This window comes from Megalobrama amblycephala, linkage group LG10 (assembly GCF_018812025.1).
Source record: "Megalobrama amblycephala isolate DHTTF-2021 linkage group LG10, ASM1881202v1, whole genome shotgun sequence".
In the NCBI taxonomy this organism is placed as follows: Eukaryota; Metazoa; Chordata; class Actinopteri; order Cypriniformes; family Xenocyprididae; genus Megalobrama; species Megalobrama amblycephala.
The window spans coordinates 9,888,754-9,907,481 of record NC_063053.1 but is presented as its reverse complement, the minus strand read 5'-3'; the positions used below and the strand labels follow the sequence as shown (position 1 = coordinate 9,907,481).

General features: G+C 36.2%; 2 protein-coding genes across 11 annotated transcripts in view; one reads left to right on the top strand and one right to left on the bottom strand.

The window, feature by feature from the left end:
• lrrfip2 (leucine rich repeat (in FLII) interacting protein 2) overlaps positions 1-10,426 on the top strand; it is a 30,576-nt gene extending 20,150 nt beyond the window's left edge. For 3 of the 9 annotated variants that reach the window (XM_048204489.1, XM_048204488.1, XM_048204492.1), the window contains 15 exons: positions 1,032-1,097; positions 1,283-1,396; positions 2,289-2,333; positions 2,737-2,871; positions 4,235-4,306; positions 5,766-5,936; positions 6,190-6,282; positions 6,603-6,695; positions 7,867-7,968; positions 8,278-8,410; positions 8,493-8,542; positions 8,620-8,740; positions 8,838-8,917; positions 9,075-9,179; positions 9,406-10,426. In XM_048204489.1, coding sequence (XP_048060446.1) covers positions 1,032-1,097; positions 1,283-1,396; positions 2,289-2,333; positions 2,737-2,871; positions 4,235-4,306; positions 5,766-5,936; positions 6,190-6,282; positions 6,603-6,695; positions 7,867-7,968; positions 8,278-8,410; positions 8,493-8,542; positions 8,620-8,740; positions 8,838-8,917; positions 9,075-9,179; positions 9,406-9,516 — 1,491 coding nt within the window. In that variant the 3' untranslated portion in view covers positions 9,517-10,426. The remainder of the gene's footprint in view (positions 1-1,031; positions 1,098-1,282; positions 1,397-2,288; positions 2,334-2,736; positions 2,872-4,234; positions 4,307-5,765; positions 5,937-6,189; positions 6,283-6,602; positions 6,696-7,866; positions 7,969-8,277; positions 8,411-8,492; positions 8,543-8,619; positions 8,741-8,837; positions 8,918-9,074; positions 9,180-9,405) is intronic. The other 6 variants (XM_048204490.1, XM_048204491.1, XM_048204493.1 and 3 more) reach the window with 6 other exon arrangements.
• Positions 10,427-10,819: 393 nt separating this feature from the next.
• On the bottom strand, positions 10,820-18,728 carry mlh1 (mutL homolog 1, colon cancer, nonpolyposis type 2 (E. coli)). 2 transcript variants are annotated; one of them, XM_048204499.1, is made up of 20 exons: positions 18,638-18,728; positions 18,421-18,547; positions 17,973-18,063; positions 17,781-17,879; positions 17,632-17,705; positions 17,402-17,474; positions 17,208-17,299; positions 17,075-17,117; positions 16,159-16,247; positions 15,929-16,041; positions 15,736-15,829; positions 14,988-15,141; positions 14,605-14,912; positions 13,128-13,252; positions 12,814-12,922; positions 12,602-12,665; positions 12,333-12,497; positions 11,962-12,054; positions 11,771-11,881; positions 10,820-11,185 (listed from the first exon to the last, which is right to left on the bottom strand). In XM_048204499.1, the coding sequence occupies exons 2-20, from the start codon at positions 18,528-18,530 to the stop codon at positions 11,033-11,035; spliced, it is 2,160 nt and encodes a 719-aa protein (XP_048060456.1). In that variant the 5' UTR covers positions 18,531-18,547; positions 18,638-18,728; the 3' UTR covers positions 10,820-11,032. The 2 variants fall into 2 exon arrangements, with proteins under 2 accessions (XP_048060456.1, XP_048060455.1); XM_048204498.1 differs by having other exon boundaries at positions 18,421-18,699.

The following is an 18,728-nucleotide window of genomic DNA, read 5'->3' as shown; positions in this document are numbered from 1 at the left end:
TTCAAAAGAACAGCATTTATTTGAAATAGAAAAATTTAGTAAAATTATAAATGCCTTTAACAGTCTCTTTTGGTCAATTGAATGTATTCTTGATAAGAAAGTAGTAATTTATTTAAAAAAAAAAAAATCATACAGACCATAAACTTTTGAATGACAGACTTTGAGGTAGACTTTGGCCACTAAGCAACCACCCAGGTCACCTTAGCAACTGCAGAGCAACACCCTGTCAACCATAGCCACATAGTAACACTCTGTCAAGCAACCACGTCATGACGACAAATATTTTAAATGTGCCTTTATTCCATGAGGCCACAGGAGCTGAGAAGCTGTCAAATTTTAAATGTTAGAGAGGGAAATATGAAAAATGGCTTTTCAAGTATAATTACATTTATAATTACACAGTTGACCCTTCTCTTATACCTTAACCTACCCTTAAACCTACCCACACCACCAAACCTGTCCCTAACCTTACTCATATCCCACCTCAATAGCAGCAAGTGTTTAGCAATACAATATGAACACAATAAGTACATTGAATTTATTTTTTGATGTAAGTACATAGTATTTAAGGCCATATAAATTGTTTAACAGCACCAAAGTGAATTATCTTTGTGGTTGTTGTTGGCTTGGTCAAAGAGCATCCTGGTCAAAGGATAAAACCATCATAGTGGATATAGTATGTCCAGAAATGTATTCAAATGTATAAGTTCTTCATTGCATTCAGTGCATAATCTGAAAGTATGAAAATTTGGATGCATCAGTGGTGTTTTGATGGTTTGTTCTCTGAAGGTGGGACAAGAATGCAGCTGGTGTCTTTGTTACTCATGTGGTGCATTTACCTAAACATCAAAGGCAGCAATGACATTGTTTGATGACTTGTCACTAATAAGAATGGAGTGCTATTAAAAGAGTGAATTTTTCCCTGAAATGGTTGCATGTTCTGCTTAACAGTCATGACAGATGGTTTTTGGTTTTATTTCCTGTGCAATGTTCTTTTCTTCTCTGTAATCACCCTTTTTTTAAACTTTTAGTCATCCTCTGATGACGATTCTGTCAGCACTGTGTCCCAAAGTCGACGTGGGAGAAGGGATAGTGTGGTGAGCCAGAATGGAAACTGTAATCGCATATGTAGTGTTCAGACAACGCAACCACATATTGTTTTCATTAAAACAATAATGTATCAGAAAAGCAACTTTTTTTCTTTAGGTTCACCATTGCAAATTCTTTTTTTCTTTTTTCTTTCTCATGTTCTTTTCTCATGTTCTTGTCTGTCTGCGTGTAGTTGTCTGATTTCTCTGATATCTCTGAGACGGCTGCTGATTATTTTAGCCGCTCTAATCGCAGGGGCAGCATTGTCTCTGATCTTGATGATCTGAGCATCCCAGACTTGGATAGTGTGAGTCAAGACATGCATGAAGTATTAACCGGTGTGACACATTCAATAAACACCACTGGATGGTGACTTAAAGGGATAGGTTATTTATTAAAGTTCCTTTACTTTGCATGGCATAAAGGGATAGTTCACCCAAAAATGAAAATGTACTTGTTGTTCCAAACCTGTAGGAGTTTCTTTCTTCTGTTGAACACAAAAAAAGATATTTTAAAGAATGTTGGTAACCGGACAGTTGACGGTAGACTTTGACTTCTTAGTATTTTTTCCCTATTATGGAAGTCAGTGGGGTCCATCAACTATTTGATTACTAAAATTCTTTAAAATATCTTCTTTTGTGTTCAACAGACGAAAGAAACTCTTACAGGTTTGGAACAACATGAGGGTGAGTTTTTCATAATTGGGGCGATCTATCCCTTAAAGTTGCAGTAAATTTGGTTGGATGAAATGCTTTATTTGTTTTATTTAATGACTGCTTTTAGTAAAGTATCAAATGAAGTTGAATTTGTTCAACTGTCACTTACATGTATTATTCCAACAATAAGTGAATCAGCTATGGACTGCCTTGATCATAACACTAAAAAACATTGCTGTGTAAATACATCTAACCATTACCACTGTTGTTTGTGTATCTGTAACTTGTCAACATTTGGTTTTAATGCAGAATTTTGGTAAAGTCTGTCCAGAGCACTGACTCTGGATGTTGCTGGTCAAATTATCATGTGCCATGACATGTGCCTAATACAGTTATTGGAACTACAGCAAGTAGAATCCCACTAACCTTTTTAAAATCTTACTTTAGGATGAAGGCAAAACCCAGTTAATGGCCATTCAAATTGTGCCAAGTATATATTTCAAATAGTTTCAATGTGAGGAATGGTGTCGTCTTCTTTTTCAGCTCGATGAGAAATGTGACAAGCAGTTTACAGACACCTTCAGTCGGGTAAGAGGAAGAGAGATCATTTTCCATTTCCCATTGTAGACTGACATTTGACCCATAATTAAGACCCCTAGTTAATTTTACTCTTCTCATTAGGGTAAAGTTAGTCGGTATTTGGTCAGTATTTTCAGTCAGCATTACAGTATTTCCAGATTTGAAGCTAGAGTGTGTTTAAGTGATTTGTTGTTGTTGTTGTCCTTACTAATTAAATGCACTACACTGAAAAATGTATGAATGTCATTGCATTTGATGATAAAATATCAAATTAATTTGCATCTGCAATCATATGATGTTAAATCTCCTCAAAAATTAATTTTTCAAATAAATATAACCAACAGGTGTTAAGGTTGTTGAATCAGCTTTTAATTCATTGTTGATGGGTGTTTGATGCTCTCGTATCCTGCAGCCATCCTCTCGATGTGCCACCCCGGCGCTCTCCGCAGCTGCCCTGGCATCTCTGGGAGGCAGCACTTCTAGAAGGGGCAGTGGAGATGCTGGAAGCGTCATTATGGATGCAGAGGCTTCTCTCAGTGAATTAAGGGTAATTATGTTGTTTATCTGTATAAATACAGTTGATGTTTGCTAGGGGTGAAGGAAAAAATCGATTCACTTATGAATCACTATTCTATCTTTACCAATTCGCATCGATTCACAAATTTCAAAAATCAATTTTCTAAAGTGTTAAACTTATGTAATTTCACAGCACTTAAAGTTATTGACACGTTAGTGTTATTATTCAGAATAAGCCACGAAAAAAGGACTCAATGTGGTGCTCGCACTGACGGACACACAGCCGAAGCATGAGCAATGAATACCGCCTCTCAGATGCATGCGATCCCGAATTCAGTTCTCTTTCACAGCTTATTGCGCTTGCATGGTCAAATACACACACAATTATGTCAAAATGCGCATTGTGTGGAGTGTTCATGTAAACACAGTCCGTTATGTCCTATGCGAATGTAAACAGTTAGGAGAAAATCGGATGTGTAACAGTATACTAGATTCATGCATTTATTCTAAAAGGGACAGCAGCCTCATAAATTGTCATCTGTTTCATTAATGTTAATAAAAAAAATCACTCACTGTTCACAATCAGTTTATATTTAATATATACAGTGAAGACTATACAGTTTTTATTTTTACATTTGATTATTCAGTTTCTGTAGTATTTCTTACTACATGACATGTTAAATAAACCTTGACTACTGTACCTAAAAAAAAAACTTAGTTTATTTAATTTGGGGTTTTTTTCTATTGTATTTGTCATATTGTTAGTAATTTGCTTCTTTGTTCCTATTTTTAATATTAAAAATAAAATAAAATTTTGACATTTGTTGTATAATATTGGGTTGACTAAAATGGAAAGAAAAACAAAATATTTCAAGGTTCACACTTAATTTTTTGTTCTGCAGTTACACAAAACAGTAAACTAGAATCAAATCTGTGCTTATATATATATATCGAATTGAAATTTGATCGATTTTTAATCTAATCGTGACCTCAAGAATCGATTTGAATTGAATCGTGAGGTACCAAAAGATTCCCACCCCTAAAGTCAGCTGGTTTACAGATTCAACACAACTCTCAGTAATAGGGATTGCTCAGGGATTTCCTGAAATAGGATGAATCTACCTGCCTTTGAACATATTTTGTGTAAGCATAGAGCATCATACTTTCCTATTGAATGCATTTGATCTCAGAGAATCCACTTGTTCATTTCACAGCATTATTTGGTTTTATTTGTGCGTGTGTAAATGTTTTCGTTTCTTTCCTCTTTGTGTTTGAATGCCTTCGGGAAACTCTTTCCCTTTCTGTGTTTGTAAAAATGTACAATCAGAAGGTCACCGCTCTGACCTTCAGTGAATGCCAAACCTTTCCCATGATTCATTCATCCATCTCAACAGGACATCTATGATCTAAAGGACCAGATTCAGGATGTAGAGGGCCGATACATGCAGGGTCTTAAAGAGCTGAAGGTAGAGGGTCCTGAGCTAAATGCATGCCTTTCCTCTTCCTCCACTAACCCACCAGACACTTAGCATTCTTTAGTCTGAAAGCATGAGCCTTGCATGTGTCTTTCAGTCACTACATAAAGCTTTTTACAGTCATGTTTAGCCCACAGTTGTGTTGCCTTGAGAGGTAATTGCTCCAAAGCGCCGAAGTCACATGGAAGTCTTCTGCCTCACTCCAAACTGCTGTTAAAGAAGATGGAGGAGGACACAGACACACATTTTACTCCTGGATGTTTTCTGGATGTAGAATTTTAGTGCTTTTCCAGTTCACATTTGTAAGCTATAGAAGCGTTAAATAACCTGATACCAGTAAGACCCTCTGAAGGAACTGAACTTGAGCGAGTGTTAATGTGACATAGACATAGAAATCTTACGTATTTCCAAGTGTAACTGGGTATTGAATAAGAAATGCAGGTAAAGACTTGAATTTATCTATTGAGAAGTGATTGGATTATAAGAAGTTGCTGTTTTTTTATATATATATATATATATATATATATATATATATATATATATATATATATATATATATATATATATATACTGTTCAAACGTTTGGGGTCAGTAAGATTTTTTTTGAAAGAATTAATACTTTCATTCAGCAAGGTTGCTTTAAATTGGTCAAAAAGTGACAGTAAAGATTAAAAAAAAAAAAAATTAAATGCTGTTCTTTTGAACTTTCTATGCATCTGAGAATCATGATCCTACTTTGCAGTTTTTCTACAAAAAAAAAAATGAATTAGCTCAAATGTTTTAACATTGATGATAATAAGTTGTTTTGTAAGCAGCAAATCAGCATATTAGAATGAATTGTGAAGGATCATGTGACATTAAAGACTGGAGAAATGATGCTGAAAATTCAGCTTTGCCATTACAGGAATAAATTTCATGTATTCATATTCAAATAGAAAACAGTTCTTTTAAATTATATAAAGATTTCACTATATTTTACTGTATTTTTGATTGAATAAATGCAGCCTTGGTGAACATAAGAAACCTCGTTCTAAAACACTAAAAATCTTATCAACCTCAACCTTTGTACGGTAGTGTACCTGAATGGGACAGGTGATTGGAGCAAAGGAGCTGAAGAGGTGGAACAAGTTATTACCTTTTTAGAAAGAGTTAGAAGGACAAGCCTTTAAAAAAATCACAATAAGACCAGGACATGAATGTCTGTTTAGTAAAAGGGCCCATTTTGATTTCATTTTGACTTTAAAAAAAAATGTTATCCAACCTTATTTATAGCATTCGGTTGTTTCACTTTTACTTCTTCAATTTTTACCTGCACTTCACATTTTTATCTAATCTTCAGTGCAGTGTTCAGTGTGCTTTGTTTATTTGCCTGTCATTAAGTTTTGTGGTTTTGCAGTATGTAAAGCTTTTCCTGTACTTTTGTGTTAAGGATTTTTCTCCCTTTCATCAGGAATCTCTGTCAGAAGTGGAGGAGAAATACAAGAAGGCCATGGTATCCAACGCCCAGCTGGACAATGAAAAGTCAAACCTCATCTACCAAGTGGATACACTCAAAGACGTTTTAGAGGAGATGGAAGAGCAAATGTCAGAGCTGCGCAGGGAAACGGAGGAGAAATCAAAGGTGCTTATGCTAAATTTGTCATTTCTAGAAAATTGTTGCTTCATAAAACTGTTTTGATTAATTTGGCAATGATTAATTAGACAAAAAAGCCTGTGTTAATGGCCACTATTGTATGCAGAGACCCAACAGACCAAAAATGCCATATGTTGTCAGAGGTTTTTAGCAATTTTTGATATATTTATTAGATGTTGGAACCCTAAACACAAGCTTTGGCTGATTATGTGTGAATGTATTTTTTTCTTTTGATTGATAGGAGTTAGAGCGACAGAAGCACACATGTTCAGTCCTACAGCACAAACAAGAGGAGATGAAGGAGGGCATCCGCCAGCGAGATGAGCTCATCGAGGTAGAAACCAGAACAGAAATGGTTTATCGACCATAAATTAAGTTGAAAGTATCAAAAAAAATCTGCATTAGACTAAGTGTTTCAAAGCTTTTGCGGAATAATCAAGTTACAGATGATTTGGATTCTTTTTCAGTGAAAGTGTTGTTCTTAATGTCCTTCATAGATGAAATAGGAAGGCTTAGATTCCTTGTATCATTCACTCTCCTCCATAGAGATCCTCCTGTTTTCTTCCTTCATATGTTCTGTCTCATCACGGCTTTGTTGTGTCTATTTTCTGTCCTCTTTTTTTTCCTCCTCTGCTTTAATAAACGCAACTCCAGGAGAACCAGAAATTTCAGCAAAACCTAGATACCCTCACAAGAGAGGTGTTTGACCTGCAGGAAACTGTTAACTGGAAGGACAAAAAGATTGCGGTAGGACGGTTTAGGAGATGCTGTTTGGATGGATATAAAAAATATGATTTATGAAAAGTGTATGTACGCATAACAATTTACACAAATTAACAATTGATTGGCAGTTTCAATAGTTGTAAATGCATGGTGCTGCCCTCTGCTGGTATCTCATGAGCCTCAGGTACCAGAAGTGTTGGGCACCACACGGTAGAGTTGAAAACTGTTAAAGGAACATAATGCATGAAAATTGATTACATCCGGACTTAACGTGTTTGAAGAAGATAGGCTAGTTTTACTTTTTATAAACTCACCTTTGCATGAAATCCAAGAATTGCTAAAGATGATTGGAAGAAAAGCACAGGCAACACTATACAGACTAATAACCTCAATCCTTCACTTCCTGTACTGTTCATCTGTCAGCATGGTCTATTTTCATCCTACCGTCTGTGACTAAAGCTAGGGCTGGGCAATATATGAAACATTTGTGATGGGTTAATCAATGTCACTGTTTTTTTTTTTACATTTACTCATTTAGCAGACACTTTTATCCAAAGACTTACAAATGAGGAATACAACAAACGATTCATCTTTAAGGAGGCAATTACACAAGTGCCAGCAATACAAAGTTAATTAACTAGTCAACCGACAATAAGAATTTTGACAGATTAATACTATTAGTTTAACAGTTTAAAAAGTAATTTAAGCAATTTTTAAGTAATTTATTTTTTAAAAAGTTTGCTGCATGGTTAAAAAAAATACGCTACACACATGAAATTTAGTTTTTGAGAGAAAAAAAAAACAGACTAATCGCATACAAGTCGCATTTTATTATTACATTCAGAAATAATGAAAAATACTGGTAAATAAAATGAAACGTTTACACACACTATAAACATAGGTATATGTTATTTTAGTTCCCCTCACTCTACAACAAATTCTTTAAATTTAACGGTATTCTAAACAAAACAAGAAGGAAAAAATAGAAGTAGTTCTATAAACATCAATCCAAAACTAATTCCTTTTAAGCGAAACTGAAACAGAAACATTGGTCAGAAGAGTATGTGTATATATTATTTTTAGCTCTATCGCCCAGCCCTAACTGAAGGCAGTGTTCATTGCGTGTGTTTGCTGCTGTCTCTTTGTCTACTGTTTTCTTCACTCCTCTCTCTTTTCCTGCCCTGCGTGTGGCCAGGCGTTAGAGAGACAGAAAGAATACTTTGATTGCATTAGGAATGAGAGAGATGAGCTCAGGGATGAGCTGGCTGACCTCAAGGGGAAAAGCCGAATGGGAGAGGTACGTCCTTTAAAAAAGGAAAGCTTGACATCAGCACTGTATAACAACAATAAACAGATTGTTTGAATGCAAAGTATTTGGCTTGTTGCTTATCTCCTTTAATTTGGTTTGTATCTTTTTGATCTGCGTCTCATAGGACATGTACACTGCAAAGATTGTGTGTGGCATTAAGTGTTAAAATAGTCAGTTTTATATCCTAAAGAAGGTATCATATGTAATTATGCAACAATCGTACTGCAGTGTGTACATGGCCAGTGTCCATTAAAAACAGCTCTTATACTCTCATGCTGTCCTTTCCTTCTCTCACAGAAACACGGGCTGGTCATCATACCCGAGGACACGCCCAATGGAGACGTCAGCCACGAGTCCCCTACCTCAGGCATCACTGTGGTAAAACAAGAGGTAGCACAGGTGCTAGAGTCAGCAGGAGACGGACCTTTGGGTGAGTCTCCGAATACGCTGTCAAGTATATTTAGTTTGAAACAATGGCAAGATAATGCTTAATTCCTGTCTTCATACCCCAGATGTAAGACTACGAAAGCTTGCAGAAGAAAAGGATGAACTTTTGTCCCAGGTATGATTGTACATGAAATGATTTAAAATGGATTATTGGCATAGATGAGTTGAAGTAACACATCTGCACTCTTTTAGATCAGAAAACTGAAGATGCAGCTGGAGGAGGAACGACAAAAACACTCAAAGATCGACAGCGTTTTCACAGAAGGAGAGCGAATGGAGAATGGCACTGACCTGCATTTCATCGAGATGCAGAGTATGACCTCCGACGCTACACACAAACACACTGAAGTCTGCATTAACAGCTTCACACGTACCTTTACATGCTTTAACACACTGTCTGTTCCCTGTAGGGGATGCCAATAGACAGATAAGTGAATACAAATTCAAGCTCTCAAAGGCTGAACAGGAAATGGCCACGATGGAACAAAATGTGAGTTTGTAATTAGAGCAAAATAATTTTCAAATATCAATTATTAATCATTAAAATGATTTTAATCATACGACAAATGTTTTAAATAGATAACTGTTGTTATAATTAAAAATTATTGAATGTTAGCTTAACTTTGTTTTTTTTGTATGTCTTGCAGGTAAACAGACTTGAAGGACAGGTGTCCAGATATAAAGCTTCAGCAGATAATGCAGAAAAGATAGAAGATGAACTGAAAGCAGAGAAAAGAAAACTTCAGAGGGAGGTATGAACCCAACACTGAAGAAATCTGCTGTTTAAACATCTTTGCTACTGATCTAGATGCATGTGACACATTCGGGGTTCTCACAATTGTAACCTGAAGTTTTAAACCTCTGTAAAAAAAAAAAAAAAAAAGTAACTGACATGCAAATGTCAAATCCAAGCAAACTCTTTGTCAAATTTGCAGTCACAGTCAAGAGTTAAGCTCAAACATCTTTTTCCATTTGTAGCTGCGTACTGCCCTGGATAAGATTGAAGAAATGGAAATGACCAACAACCATCTTGTAAAGCGGCTGGAAAAGATGAAAGCAAACAGAAACGCTCTTCTGTCCCAGCAGTGAAGAGAGACTCTCCAACACCTTTCAATAGGACACCAAAAAGAAATCTGCAGGCCCTTTAACCTTGTTTCCTTGCCTCTCGTGGTAAAATACAGATTTACACCTTACTAAGGCAACACGGTCAGGGAGGGAACATCTAAACCTTTGTGCTTTCTTCTCTGAACCTGAGAATATTGTTGGTTTTGTTGTTTTTAAAAGCTTTGTACATCACGGTAGCTGATGAGGTTTCATTGCTCGGACTGGGTACTTTTTCCCCCTCCTATTTTTTAAATTGCACGAGAATAAAAGCGCTTTTTAAACTGTAAATCAACACAACCGCAGGGCCCTCGACATCCATGCTTACACAGCAATGTGCCTTCACAGGGGGGACGAGGGTTATATGCATTATAACACTATACAGGAAAACAGTATATTTCTACCGGTACAAAAAAAACATTAATGTGTTTAATAAATGGTACAGCCATGAGTTGAACATTATAGAAAATCAATCATGTCTGCTATGGTTTCAATTAAGTGTTTGTTTTTTTCAAATATTTAAAATATTTCTTGAAAATAAATGTGTAAATGAATGCAGTATGAATGGGTGGGTGATTCATGAATCGTTTGCAGGGCACATTGACTTTTGTTAGGTTTTTTGAAGTGCTTTGTCACAATGGACTACATCAATTTTTACACTAAATGCAACGACTTTAACTCCCAGTATGAGACCGACGTTTCTACTGTGACATTGTGAGATTACAGATTCATGTACCAAATGCCACTCAATGCCTTTCACGACGCTGTTGTATTCAGGTTTGGTGCAACTTTTTAATCACACTAGAAACAAATTGTCTTGACACTTCACAAACACAGTGATTGTGACTAAAGCAACTGCAAAGTATACTGTAAATAAATTACACGATTTACAAACTGACCTCTCTTTCGGTGATTATTTTTGGAGTTTTTAAAGGTGGTGTGTAATTTGTACACCTCAGAATGTTTGAAATGGCCTAACATAACAGCATTGCCACATGCATTTAAAAACACAACATGCAATGATAAACATTTCAAACAGTACCGTTTTTGTTTTTTTTTACATTTTAATTGTTTGACAATGCTAATTTTTGCCATTCAATTTGGTGCCGTTAGTGGTGTACAAAATTACATACTACTTTAAACATGATTTTGTGAATTGTTGATTTCTGGTTTATATTTTTGCTTTAATTATCCAAGTAGCTTTGGATGAAAGCATCTGCGCAATGCGATGTGATTTAAAAAAAGAAGTGCATTATGGAAATCAGTCAGTTCACAATAATAAAAACCGTTGTTTAATATTTCAAAATAGTTTTTTTTTTTATTATTCATCTGCAGTACAAATGTCTATAAATCCTCAGTTTAATGTTTGCTGCTCATCTGAAATAATGTGACAGACAGAATGTGTATCGTGGTCTCTGTCATTTTGGGTTTGTCAGCTGACCAATATAAAGCGCAGCAGAAGCAGCCATTTCTGATAGCTGACAGAACAACAATGTGCTGAACTTCAGCATCTTTCAAACACTTTGTAGAGTTCAGGCAGGCTGGCGATCTGGAGAACGCTGCCATCTTCACTGAAGTGTTTCGGAGGACTGAAGAGAGAGCGGAGAGCTTTGAAAAGCACATGCTCCACCTTCCACTGCCAGCTCATCTCTGCGTCCTACAAATAATTAACATTAAAGGATTAGTTCACCCAAAAATGAAAATTGTCATTAATTACTCATCCTCATGTCGTTCCAAACCCATAAGACTTTTGTTTATCTTCAGAACACAAATGAAGATCTCTTTGATGAAATCTGAGAGATTTCTGTCCCTCCATAGACAGCTACGCAGCTGACACTTTGACGCTTCCAAACGTTCATAAAGAGATCTTAAAACTAATCCATATGAATTGAGTGCTTTGGTCCAAATTTCCTGAAGAGACTCAATCGCTTTTTATGATGAACAGATTGAATTTAAGCTTTTATTCACATAAAAACATTGATCAAAAAGGTTTTACGGGAATTTAAACGAACTGAGGGTGAGTAATTAATGACAGAATTTTCATTTTGGGGTGAACTAACCCTTTAATTCTTACAAATATTGGATTCAGTCAACTCTTCTACTAATCAAAAATCATTGACATAAACCTTAAAAAAAACAGAATGCATCAAGTTTAGAACAGCATGTTATTATATTTCTCTTGCAGTTTGTGCAATAAATTTACTACCCACAATTTCATATTTGTGTGTAACATGAGCTCTACCTGCGGCTCTTCTGCATCCGGCTCCAGTGTGTATCGTTTCCTTATGGAATAGAAGTGACTGCATTCTATGCTGAAGTCATGGAAACAGTCCTTTTCTCGATCCCAGTTCACCTGCATCAGTCATTTTTTTTATTATAATGCCTATTTTATGTACAAAACTGAATAAACTACAGGTTCCATGAAATGCTGACCTCAGTGGCTAAACGCAGAATGAACATCGGAAGACCCTCCATGGCAGGAGTGTAATTATCAAGCAGCATTGGCAGACCAGTCAGGTTCCCTTCCTGTAAATAAATGCAAGCGTTCTTAACGGTTATAAATCACCATAAAGTTTATTTAAATTAATAACTTGTCTCATCATATTGCTGTTGCTGACATTTTGTGAAAGCAATAAGCCACTAGAGTTTGCATTACAGAGATTTTACCATGGTTTAAGGGGATCCGGCATTCGTATACAGGAAAGTGCCGTAAAATAAATACTCACAGCCTTTTAAGCTTCAGTTTATATATATATATATATATATATATAAAATTGATTATAGGTGTAGAATGTGTCACTTACTCCATCTATTTCCAGGGAAAAATACTCTTCCAGCATTTCTGTTTTCTGCTTAAGGAAATCCACAATATACTGGGCCAGTCCTTCTTTTGGTCCGTCCTCATCCGTCCATCCGCTCTCCTCTGAGTCTAGAGCCAACATGGCCAAATCATAGAGCGGAGCTGGATTCTGAAGGAACACAATTTTAGTTTTAATCTGTCAAATGTAACAATTTAAAAATTATTACTTTAAATAGCATGTGTAACAAAAATAAAATGAATGCAACAACATACCGACAATCGAAGGACTCCAAAGTTACCAAAATCATAGATCAAAATTTGATAAAACAGCTCCTGACTGCAGACAACGAGAGAGAAATGTATGTTTGTCAACAAATATATTATAAAAATTACTAGAAAATAATGGAATATATATTAAAAAATACCATTAACTATGAGAGTACAGTCATGAATGAATTGACGTCAGTAACTGATCTGGTTATAACCTGAGTTTGGTTGTATTGAGCAGGTAGAGTTTCGTCTGGTGCTGCACTAGAGTCCATTGAGGACTGACTGAACCCACAAATGAGTGATTCTGGAGCAGCTCCTGTAAACCTGTGGAGCACAAAACACATTCAGAACACACACACTACTGTATTGTTTATTTTTTTAAAGAAATTAATACTTTTATTCTGCAAGGATGTATTTAATGGATCAACAGTGACAGTAAAGACATTTATAATATTGTTAAAATAGTCTAGGGAGATTTTAATAAACTAATTTCAGTCACTTCTATTTCTTAAAGCAGATATTGTTTGACCTTTGTGAGTTTGCTGCTCAATTTCCTCCCGAAGCTCTTTTATGCTGGTCAGTTTAATGACGCGTCTCCTGGGAAGACAGGCGGCTGTCAAATCCTCCTTCACCTCCTCAACATGAGGCCTTTTCCTGAAAGACGGAACAGACAACAGGTTGATCCCATGACTACAGAGAGTACATATTGGAAAAGAAAGTAATGTGAGTAGAGAGGTTTGTGTCTTGGGCTGCTATCTCAGCATAGACATTTTGCACAAGATTTGTCAAAATAAAGATATTCTTCTCAAAACAGAGTGCATGGACCATTTTCACAGACTATGATACATATCCACAGTTATTAACATTTAAATCTAGCAAAGATTTTTCACATTGTCATTTAAAGGTGCTAAAGAGGATGTTTTGTTTTATACATTTTTGCAATATTACTTGAAACTGTCTTTACTAACTGATAAAAGACTATTAGGTGCACTGAAAGGAATAATATTAATATACATCATCTGTGCACGAAGTAGGGCCTTAAAAACATCAGCCAATCGCGTAAACGATTGGCCCTCTGGCTTGTCAATCACTGCCATGACGTTCCTTGTGAGAGACGTGCGCGGCTGCGCGCTCCAGTAACTTTCCACACTCCACAGGCGCCACATGCAATGTTTTTGTCAGGAGACAGGAGTAACAACTGCAGATTATGAGTTACCTGCGATGAGTCCGACATAATGAATCCACTAACACGACACAGCGAATGCCGGTGGTAAACACTCGTGTTCCAATACTCGTCCACGAGTTTTGGGAGGCGTTCCCTCTGCTGTGAAGGAGGGGGGTTGTTCTTACGCATGCGCTCATTTCAAAAACTCACTAAAAGTCTTTGGTTTCTCAGTCGACGAAAAGATCCTCTTTAGCACCTTTAAGATGCAATAAAATATAAATGCTTCACACACCCAAATCGAGTTCGGTTCAACTAGAAAAACAGCAGAAATCAGACACACCACTCACTCAGACCTGCTTGGTAACTAATTACTTTTTATTATTTGCAACATTTCGGTCTTGGCATTAAATTATAGAAAGCTAGTTAACGTTATTGTTTGTGTGTTTCTAATACAACGGCCTCCGGCAAGTTTGACATCTTTCTTTCTTCTGACCAATGTAATCTATCTCTTGATATTTTTTCCTCTTTTGTAAAGCCATAGAAACTATTAGAAATTATTGTGGATTTTTTTTTCCTGAAAGCAAAAATTATGTTTGTTGTAGTTTCCATTCACCACTCTAGAAGTTTACCCAACTATGACGAATTCCACTTCTGAGAACCTCGGAAATGTAAAAAGGGTCCTTTTTGAAAACGTACCCCATACAGTGTGTCAATATGCTCTGCTATGCGTTAAACATACTGGATCTTTTTACTCGGGCAATTTTTAAATACAGTATGACAACTTGCCCCGGTCTTCTCTACAAGTCATAAACTCAGTAACAGCCCATTTTCTGCATTTCACCTTGGTGGTGCTTCATCAGTGGGAGGTTGAATGTCTGTCGGTGGATCCTCTGAGCCACATGGCTCCAGATCATCAACAGCATTCAGCAGCTCTGTGTCGTCTGGCTCGGCAGTGGGGGGGCTGGAGGGTTTATCTGACTTGCGCTGCGCGGTAGACGAAGAGGTTGACGGCTGGAGAAACGCATCCAGCTTCTGGGCTTTGCTGTCAGTGCGGACCATCTGATGGGCGTATATGCGCTCCTGAGAATCTGCTGAGGAACTGGAGGCTTTCGCCACACTGGCGGATGCTGAAAGTCCTGGAAGCAGAGTCTAAGGAACATGCGCATCCGTCAAGTGTTGGTCAAGTAGACAATATAATATTTACTCATGTAATTGAAGGTTCACCTGTGTGAAGTATGTGCGCGAGGAGTTAGAGCCAAGCAGTTTACTCTCAATGTGTTTCTGAATGCTCTCGATGATGCTGTCCTCATGCAGGAAGTGAACCTCGTGCTTGGTGGGGTGAACATTCACGTCAATGTTTTGAGGAGCAATCTCTAAACTTCAGAACGAGCAATTGTGAAGTATTAGTAAAACATTTAAGATTTGTTTTAAAGCAGAATGCAGGTTATATTTTTTTTAATGTTTGTAAAAGAAGTCTCTTCTGCACACCATGGCTGCATTTATTTGATCAAAAAAAAAAATCAGTAAAAAATAAATATTGTAAAATATTATTGCAATTTAAAATAACTTTTTTCTATTTCAATATATTTAAAATGTAATTTATTCCTGTGATGCAAAGCTGAATTTTCATCATCATTTCTCCAGTCTTCGGTGTCACATGATCCTTCAGAAATCATTCTAATATGCTGAATTGCTGCTCAAGAAACATTTCTTATTATTATCAATGTTGAAAACGTGTGCTGCTTAATCTTTTGGTGGAAAGTAAACAATTTTTTCATAAAATTCATCTGAAGAACAGCATTTACTGAGACAGAATTTTTTGGTAATATTATAAATGTTTTACTGTAATTTTTGATAGATTTTATCCATCTTTGCTAAATGAAAGTATTCATTTCTTACGGACCCCTAATTAAAGTAAAAAATCTTACGGACCCCAAACATTTGAATGCTTTCAATAAGTCATATGATTTACCTAAGATAAAGAAAAGGATGAGTGTTTTTGGGAAGGTAAGCAGTGTAGACAGTCTCAATAGCTTTCTTCAAGGCAGCAGACTCCACCAAGCGATCTAGAAGACAACAAAATCAGAATTATGAAGGTCTTGTATTCAAATGATACCACATATAGCATTTAAAAACTGAGCTAGAAACAAACTCATAAGACGTACGGTTGATAAAAAGGATAAGGACGCATTTCTTGACAGAGTAGTTGGCATTGGAGATGTAGCCCTTCATTGTAAAAGCGAGTTTCTGATCCTCACACTCAACTTCAATCAGCTCCCTGAAACACACACATAAATGCTGCTTTACTCCATGATTTACCATCAAATCAATGTATCCTTTAGTTAAAATGAGGTTGAAATGTTCATAATCCAGGAAAATGGTCAAATAAAAGTACCTGCTAACAGCTACACCAAACACCACACGAATGTTGTCCAGCACAGAGGCGTTCAGAAGGGTCTTCACATCTGCAACCATCTCACCTTGCTAGATAAAGTTTAAAATTTAGTTAATTTCAGTTAACGTTTATTTAAATTAAAGTAAATGTATGTTGTGTGTGTATATTAGCGCTGTCAATAGATTACAATTTCAGTAACACTTTAGTATAGGGAACACATATTCACTATTAACTGACTTTTTCTTCAATAAACTCCTAATTTACTGTTTATTAATAGTAAGATAGTTGTTAAATTTAGGTATTGGGTAGGACTATGAATGTAGAATAAGGTCATGCAGAATAAGGCATTAAAATGTGCTTAATAAGTACTAATAAACAGTCAATATTTTAGTAATATTCATGCTAATAAGCAACTAGTTAAAATACCCTAAAATAAAGAGTTACCACAATTTTTAATCGCACCTTTTTTGTGTGATTAATCGCACACTTGTCATGAAATCAAGCAAACAGCATTTATCTTGTTTAACATGTTCATTTTATCATTGTTTACTATATCCAGCAAAGTAAACAATCAGATTGAAGGGGGAAAACTATTTTCTTTTTTCAAGGTAAATTTAGGTGTCTTTCCAAAAAAGGACACTTGGAGACTCCAAAAGGACACCAAATAACCATTTAATTCATATGCACACCAAATCACCCATGAAAAAAAAAAAAACATTACAGAAGAAACTTTTCAGAATTCTGAACTGCATGACGTAAATTACATTAATGACACAATATCAAGTGTTTCACTAATTTATATGCATTATTTGAGTTCAATTATTTTAACACGTTAAGGATTTTGAATTAATCGCATGCGTTAATGATGACAGCCCTAGTATATATATTTTGGACTGCCAAGAAATGAGCATTTTACCTTCTTTACAGCAAAACTTTTCCCAGAGTTGTGAATGGCATATCTGTATGACAGGAAATACATACAGGTTGGCATGGAGAATTATTCAGGATCTCACAGCAGAAAAAAAACCTTCTAGATCTCATGAACACACCTGCTCACAACCTCAATGATTCTAGAATATTCCTCACTGGCGCTCTTCAGGGCTTTCCGTCGGGTGGACACATTATAGAACAGATCCTCTACCTGGACAAAAAAAGGGAAATGATTATTTGTGGAATTTTGGGGATAAAAAAAAAAATTTAAAATAAAATAAAAAAGCTAGCCTTTAATTTCAGGTAAACGTACAGAAATCAACGTCCCCTGGTTTCCAGCGCAAGGTTTAGGTGGAGATTTTAGCTTCCCATCACTGTAACTGGCCCTGTAAACAAAACAAAAGTACCACTTTATAAAAGAAACACAATTAATAAAATAATTGAGCTGCAGTGTATTTATGCTACATTCTGTGTGTCTGGTTAAATATAAACAATTACATAATTGAACAATAATATATATAATGCATAAAATTAAAAAATGACCTGTAGGCACATTTTGCATCAGCTGTTTTTGTGGTGATTGTGACATGGGCTACATGACTTATACTGGCGAGAGCCTATAAAAGAAGAAGAGAGTTGATTTAGCAGAGTTGATCAGTAAACGCACAGCGATCAGATGAAGTGGTGCATACCTCGCCTCTGAATCCATATGTTGCGATCGATGCCAAGTCCTCAAAAGACTGAAGCTTGCTGGTCGTAAAACGCTCACAAACTATTTCCATATCATCTTTCTGTGAAACATTAAAATGCAACAAGCTCAAAACAAACAAAAAATTGCCATTTCAAAAATGTCTATTGATGTGTGCACTAAAAAAGTGACTTACCCTGATGCCAGTGCCATTGTCCTGAATGAGGATGAGCTTCAGTCCGCCTTCTTTCACTGTTATCTGGATATTTGTGGCCTTTGCATCCAAACTGAGGAGTCAAAACAAATATTAGCATCTCATATTGTGTCACATGAGATTGTTTACATATTAGGGTCATTTTGACAACAGGTGCCATTTGTGAGATTTTACAATAAACATGAGTGTTTATTAGCGATATATAAAAGTGTCACCAGTTATTAGTAATCAATAAAGTCGTGCCAGATAATAATGAACAACAAGTTGACAGCAGTCATAATAAGTAATCAATAAAGTGTATGTGTGACTACATTAGTTTTTATTCAGTACGTATTTATCGGAGGTAAACCTTAGTGACACCAGTTATTAGACATAAACTGATAATATACCATCATGTAGAAGTTATTACAGTGATCAATAAATGTCTCACCAGTTCTCCATCATCTCTTTGATAGCATTGGCAGGCCGCTGGATAATCTCTCCTGCTGCGATGCGGTTCACTACAGTCTCATCGAGTCTGCGGATGACTCCCGCCATCATGAACTCTCACTCATTCACTAAATGATAAACAAACACGTTAATATGAACTGTCATTCATTCACAACAGAAAATATAAGCTCATCAAAAGCACGTGAATGTTTGTTTACGACTCGCAGAACTTCTGGCGCGAATGACGAGCGCCCGCCTCCCGAGTGCTGTGATTGGCTGGTGGAAGAACTATATCCGCCGATGTCATGC

Bases quoted from the DNA above. Each gene is read 5' to 3' on its own strand.
- mlh1 (XM_048204499.1), bottom strand. From the start codon at position 18,530: ATGATGGCGGGAGTCATCCGCAGACTCGATGAGACTGTAGTGAACCGC. The intron at 17,706-17,780 runs GTATGCACCACT...CTTCTTTTATAG, and splicing joins CATATGGATTCAGAGGCGAG to GCTCTCGCCAGTATAAGTCA. The intron at 16,042-16,158 runs GTACTTTTATTT...TGTGTGTTTCAG, and splicing joins TTTGGTGTAGCTGTTAGCAG to GGAGCTGATTGAAGTTGAGT.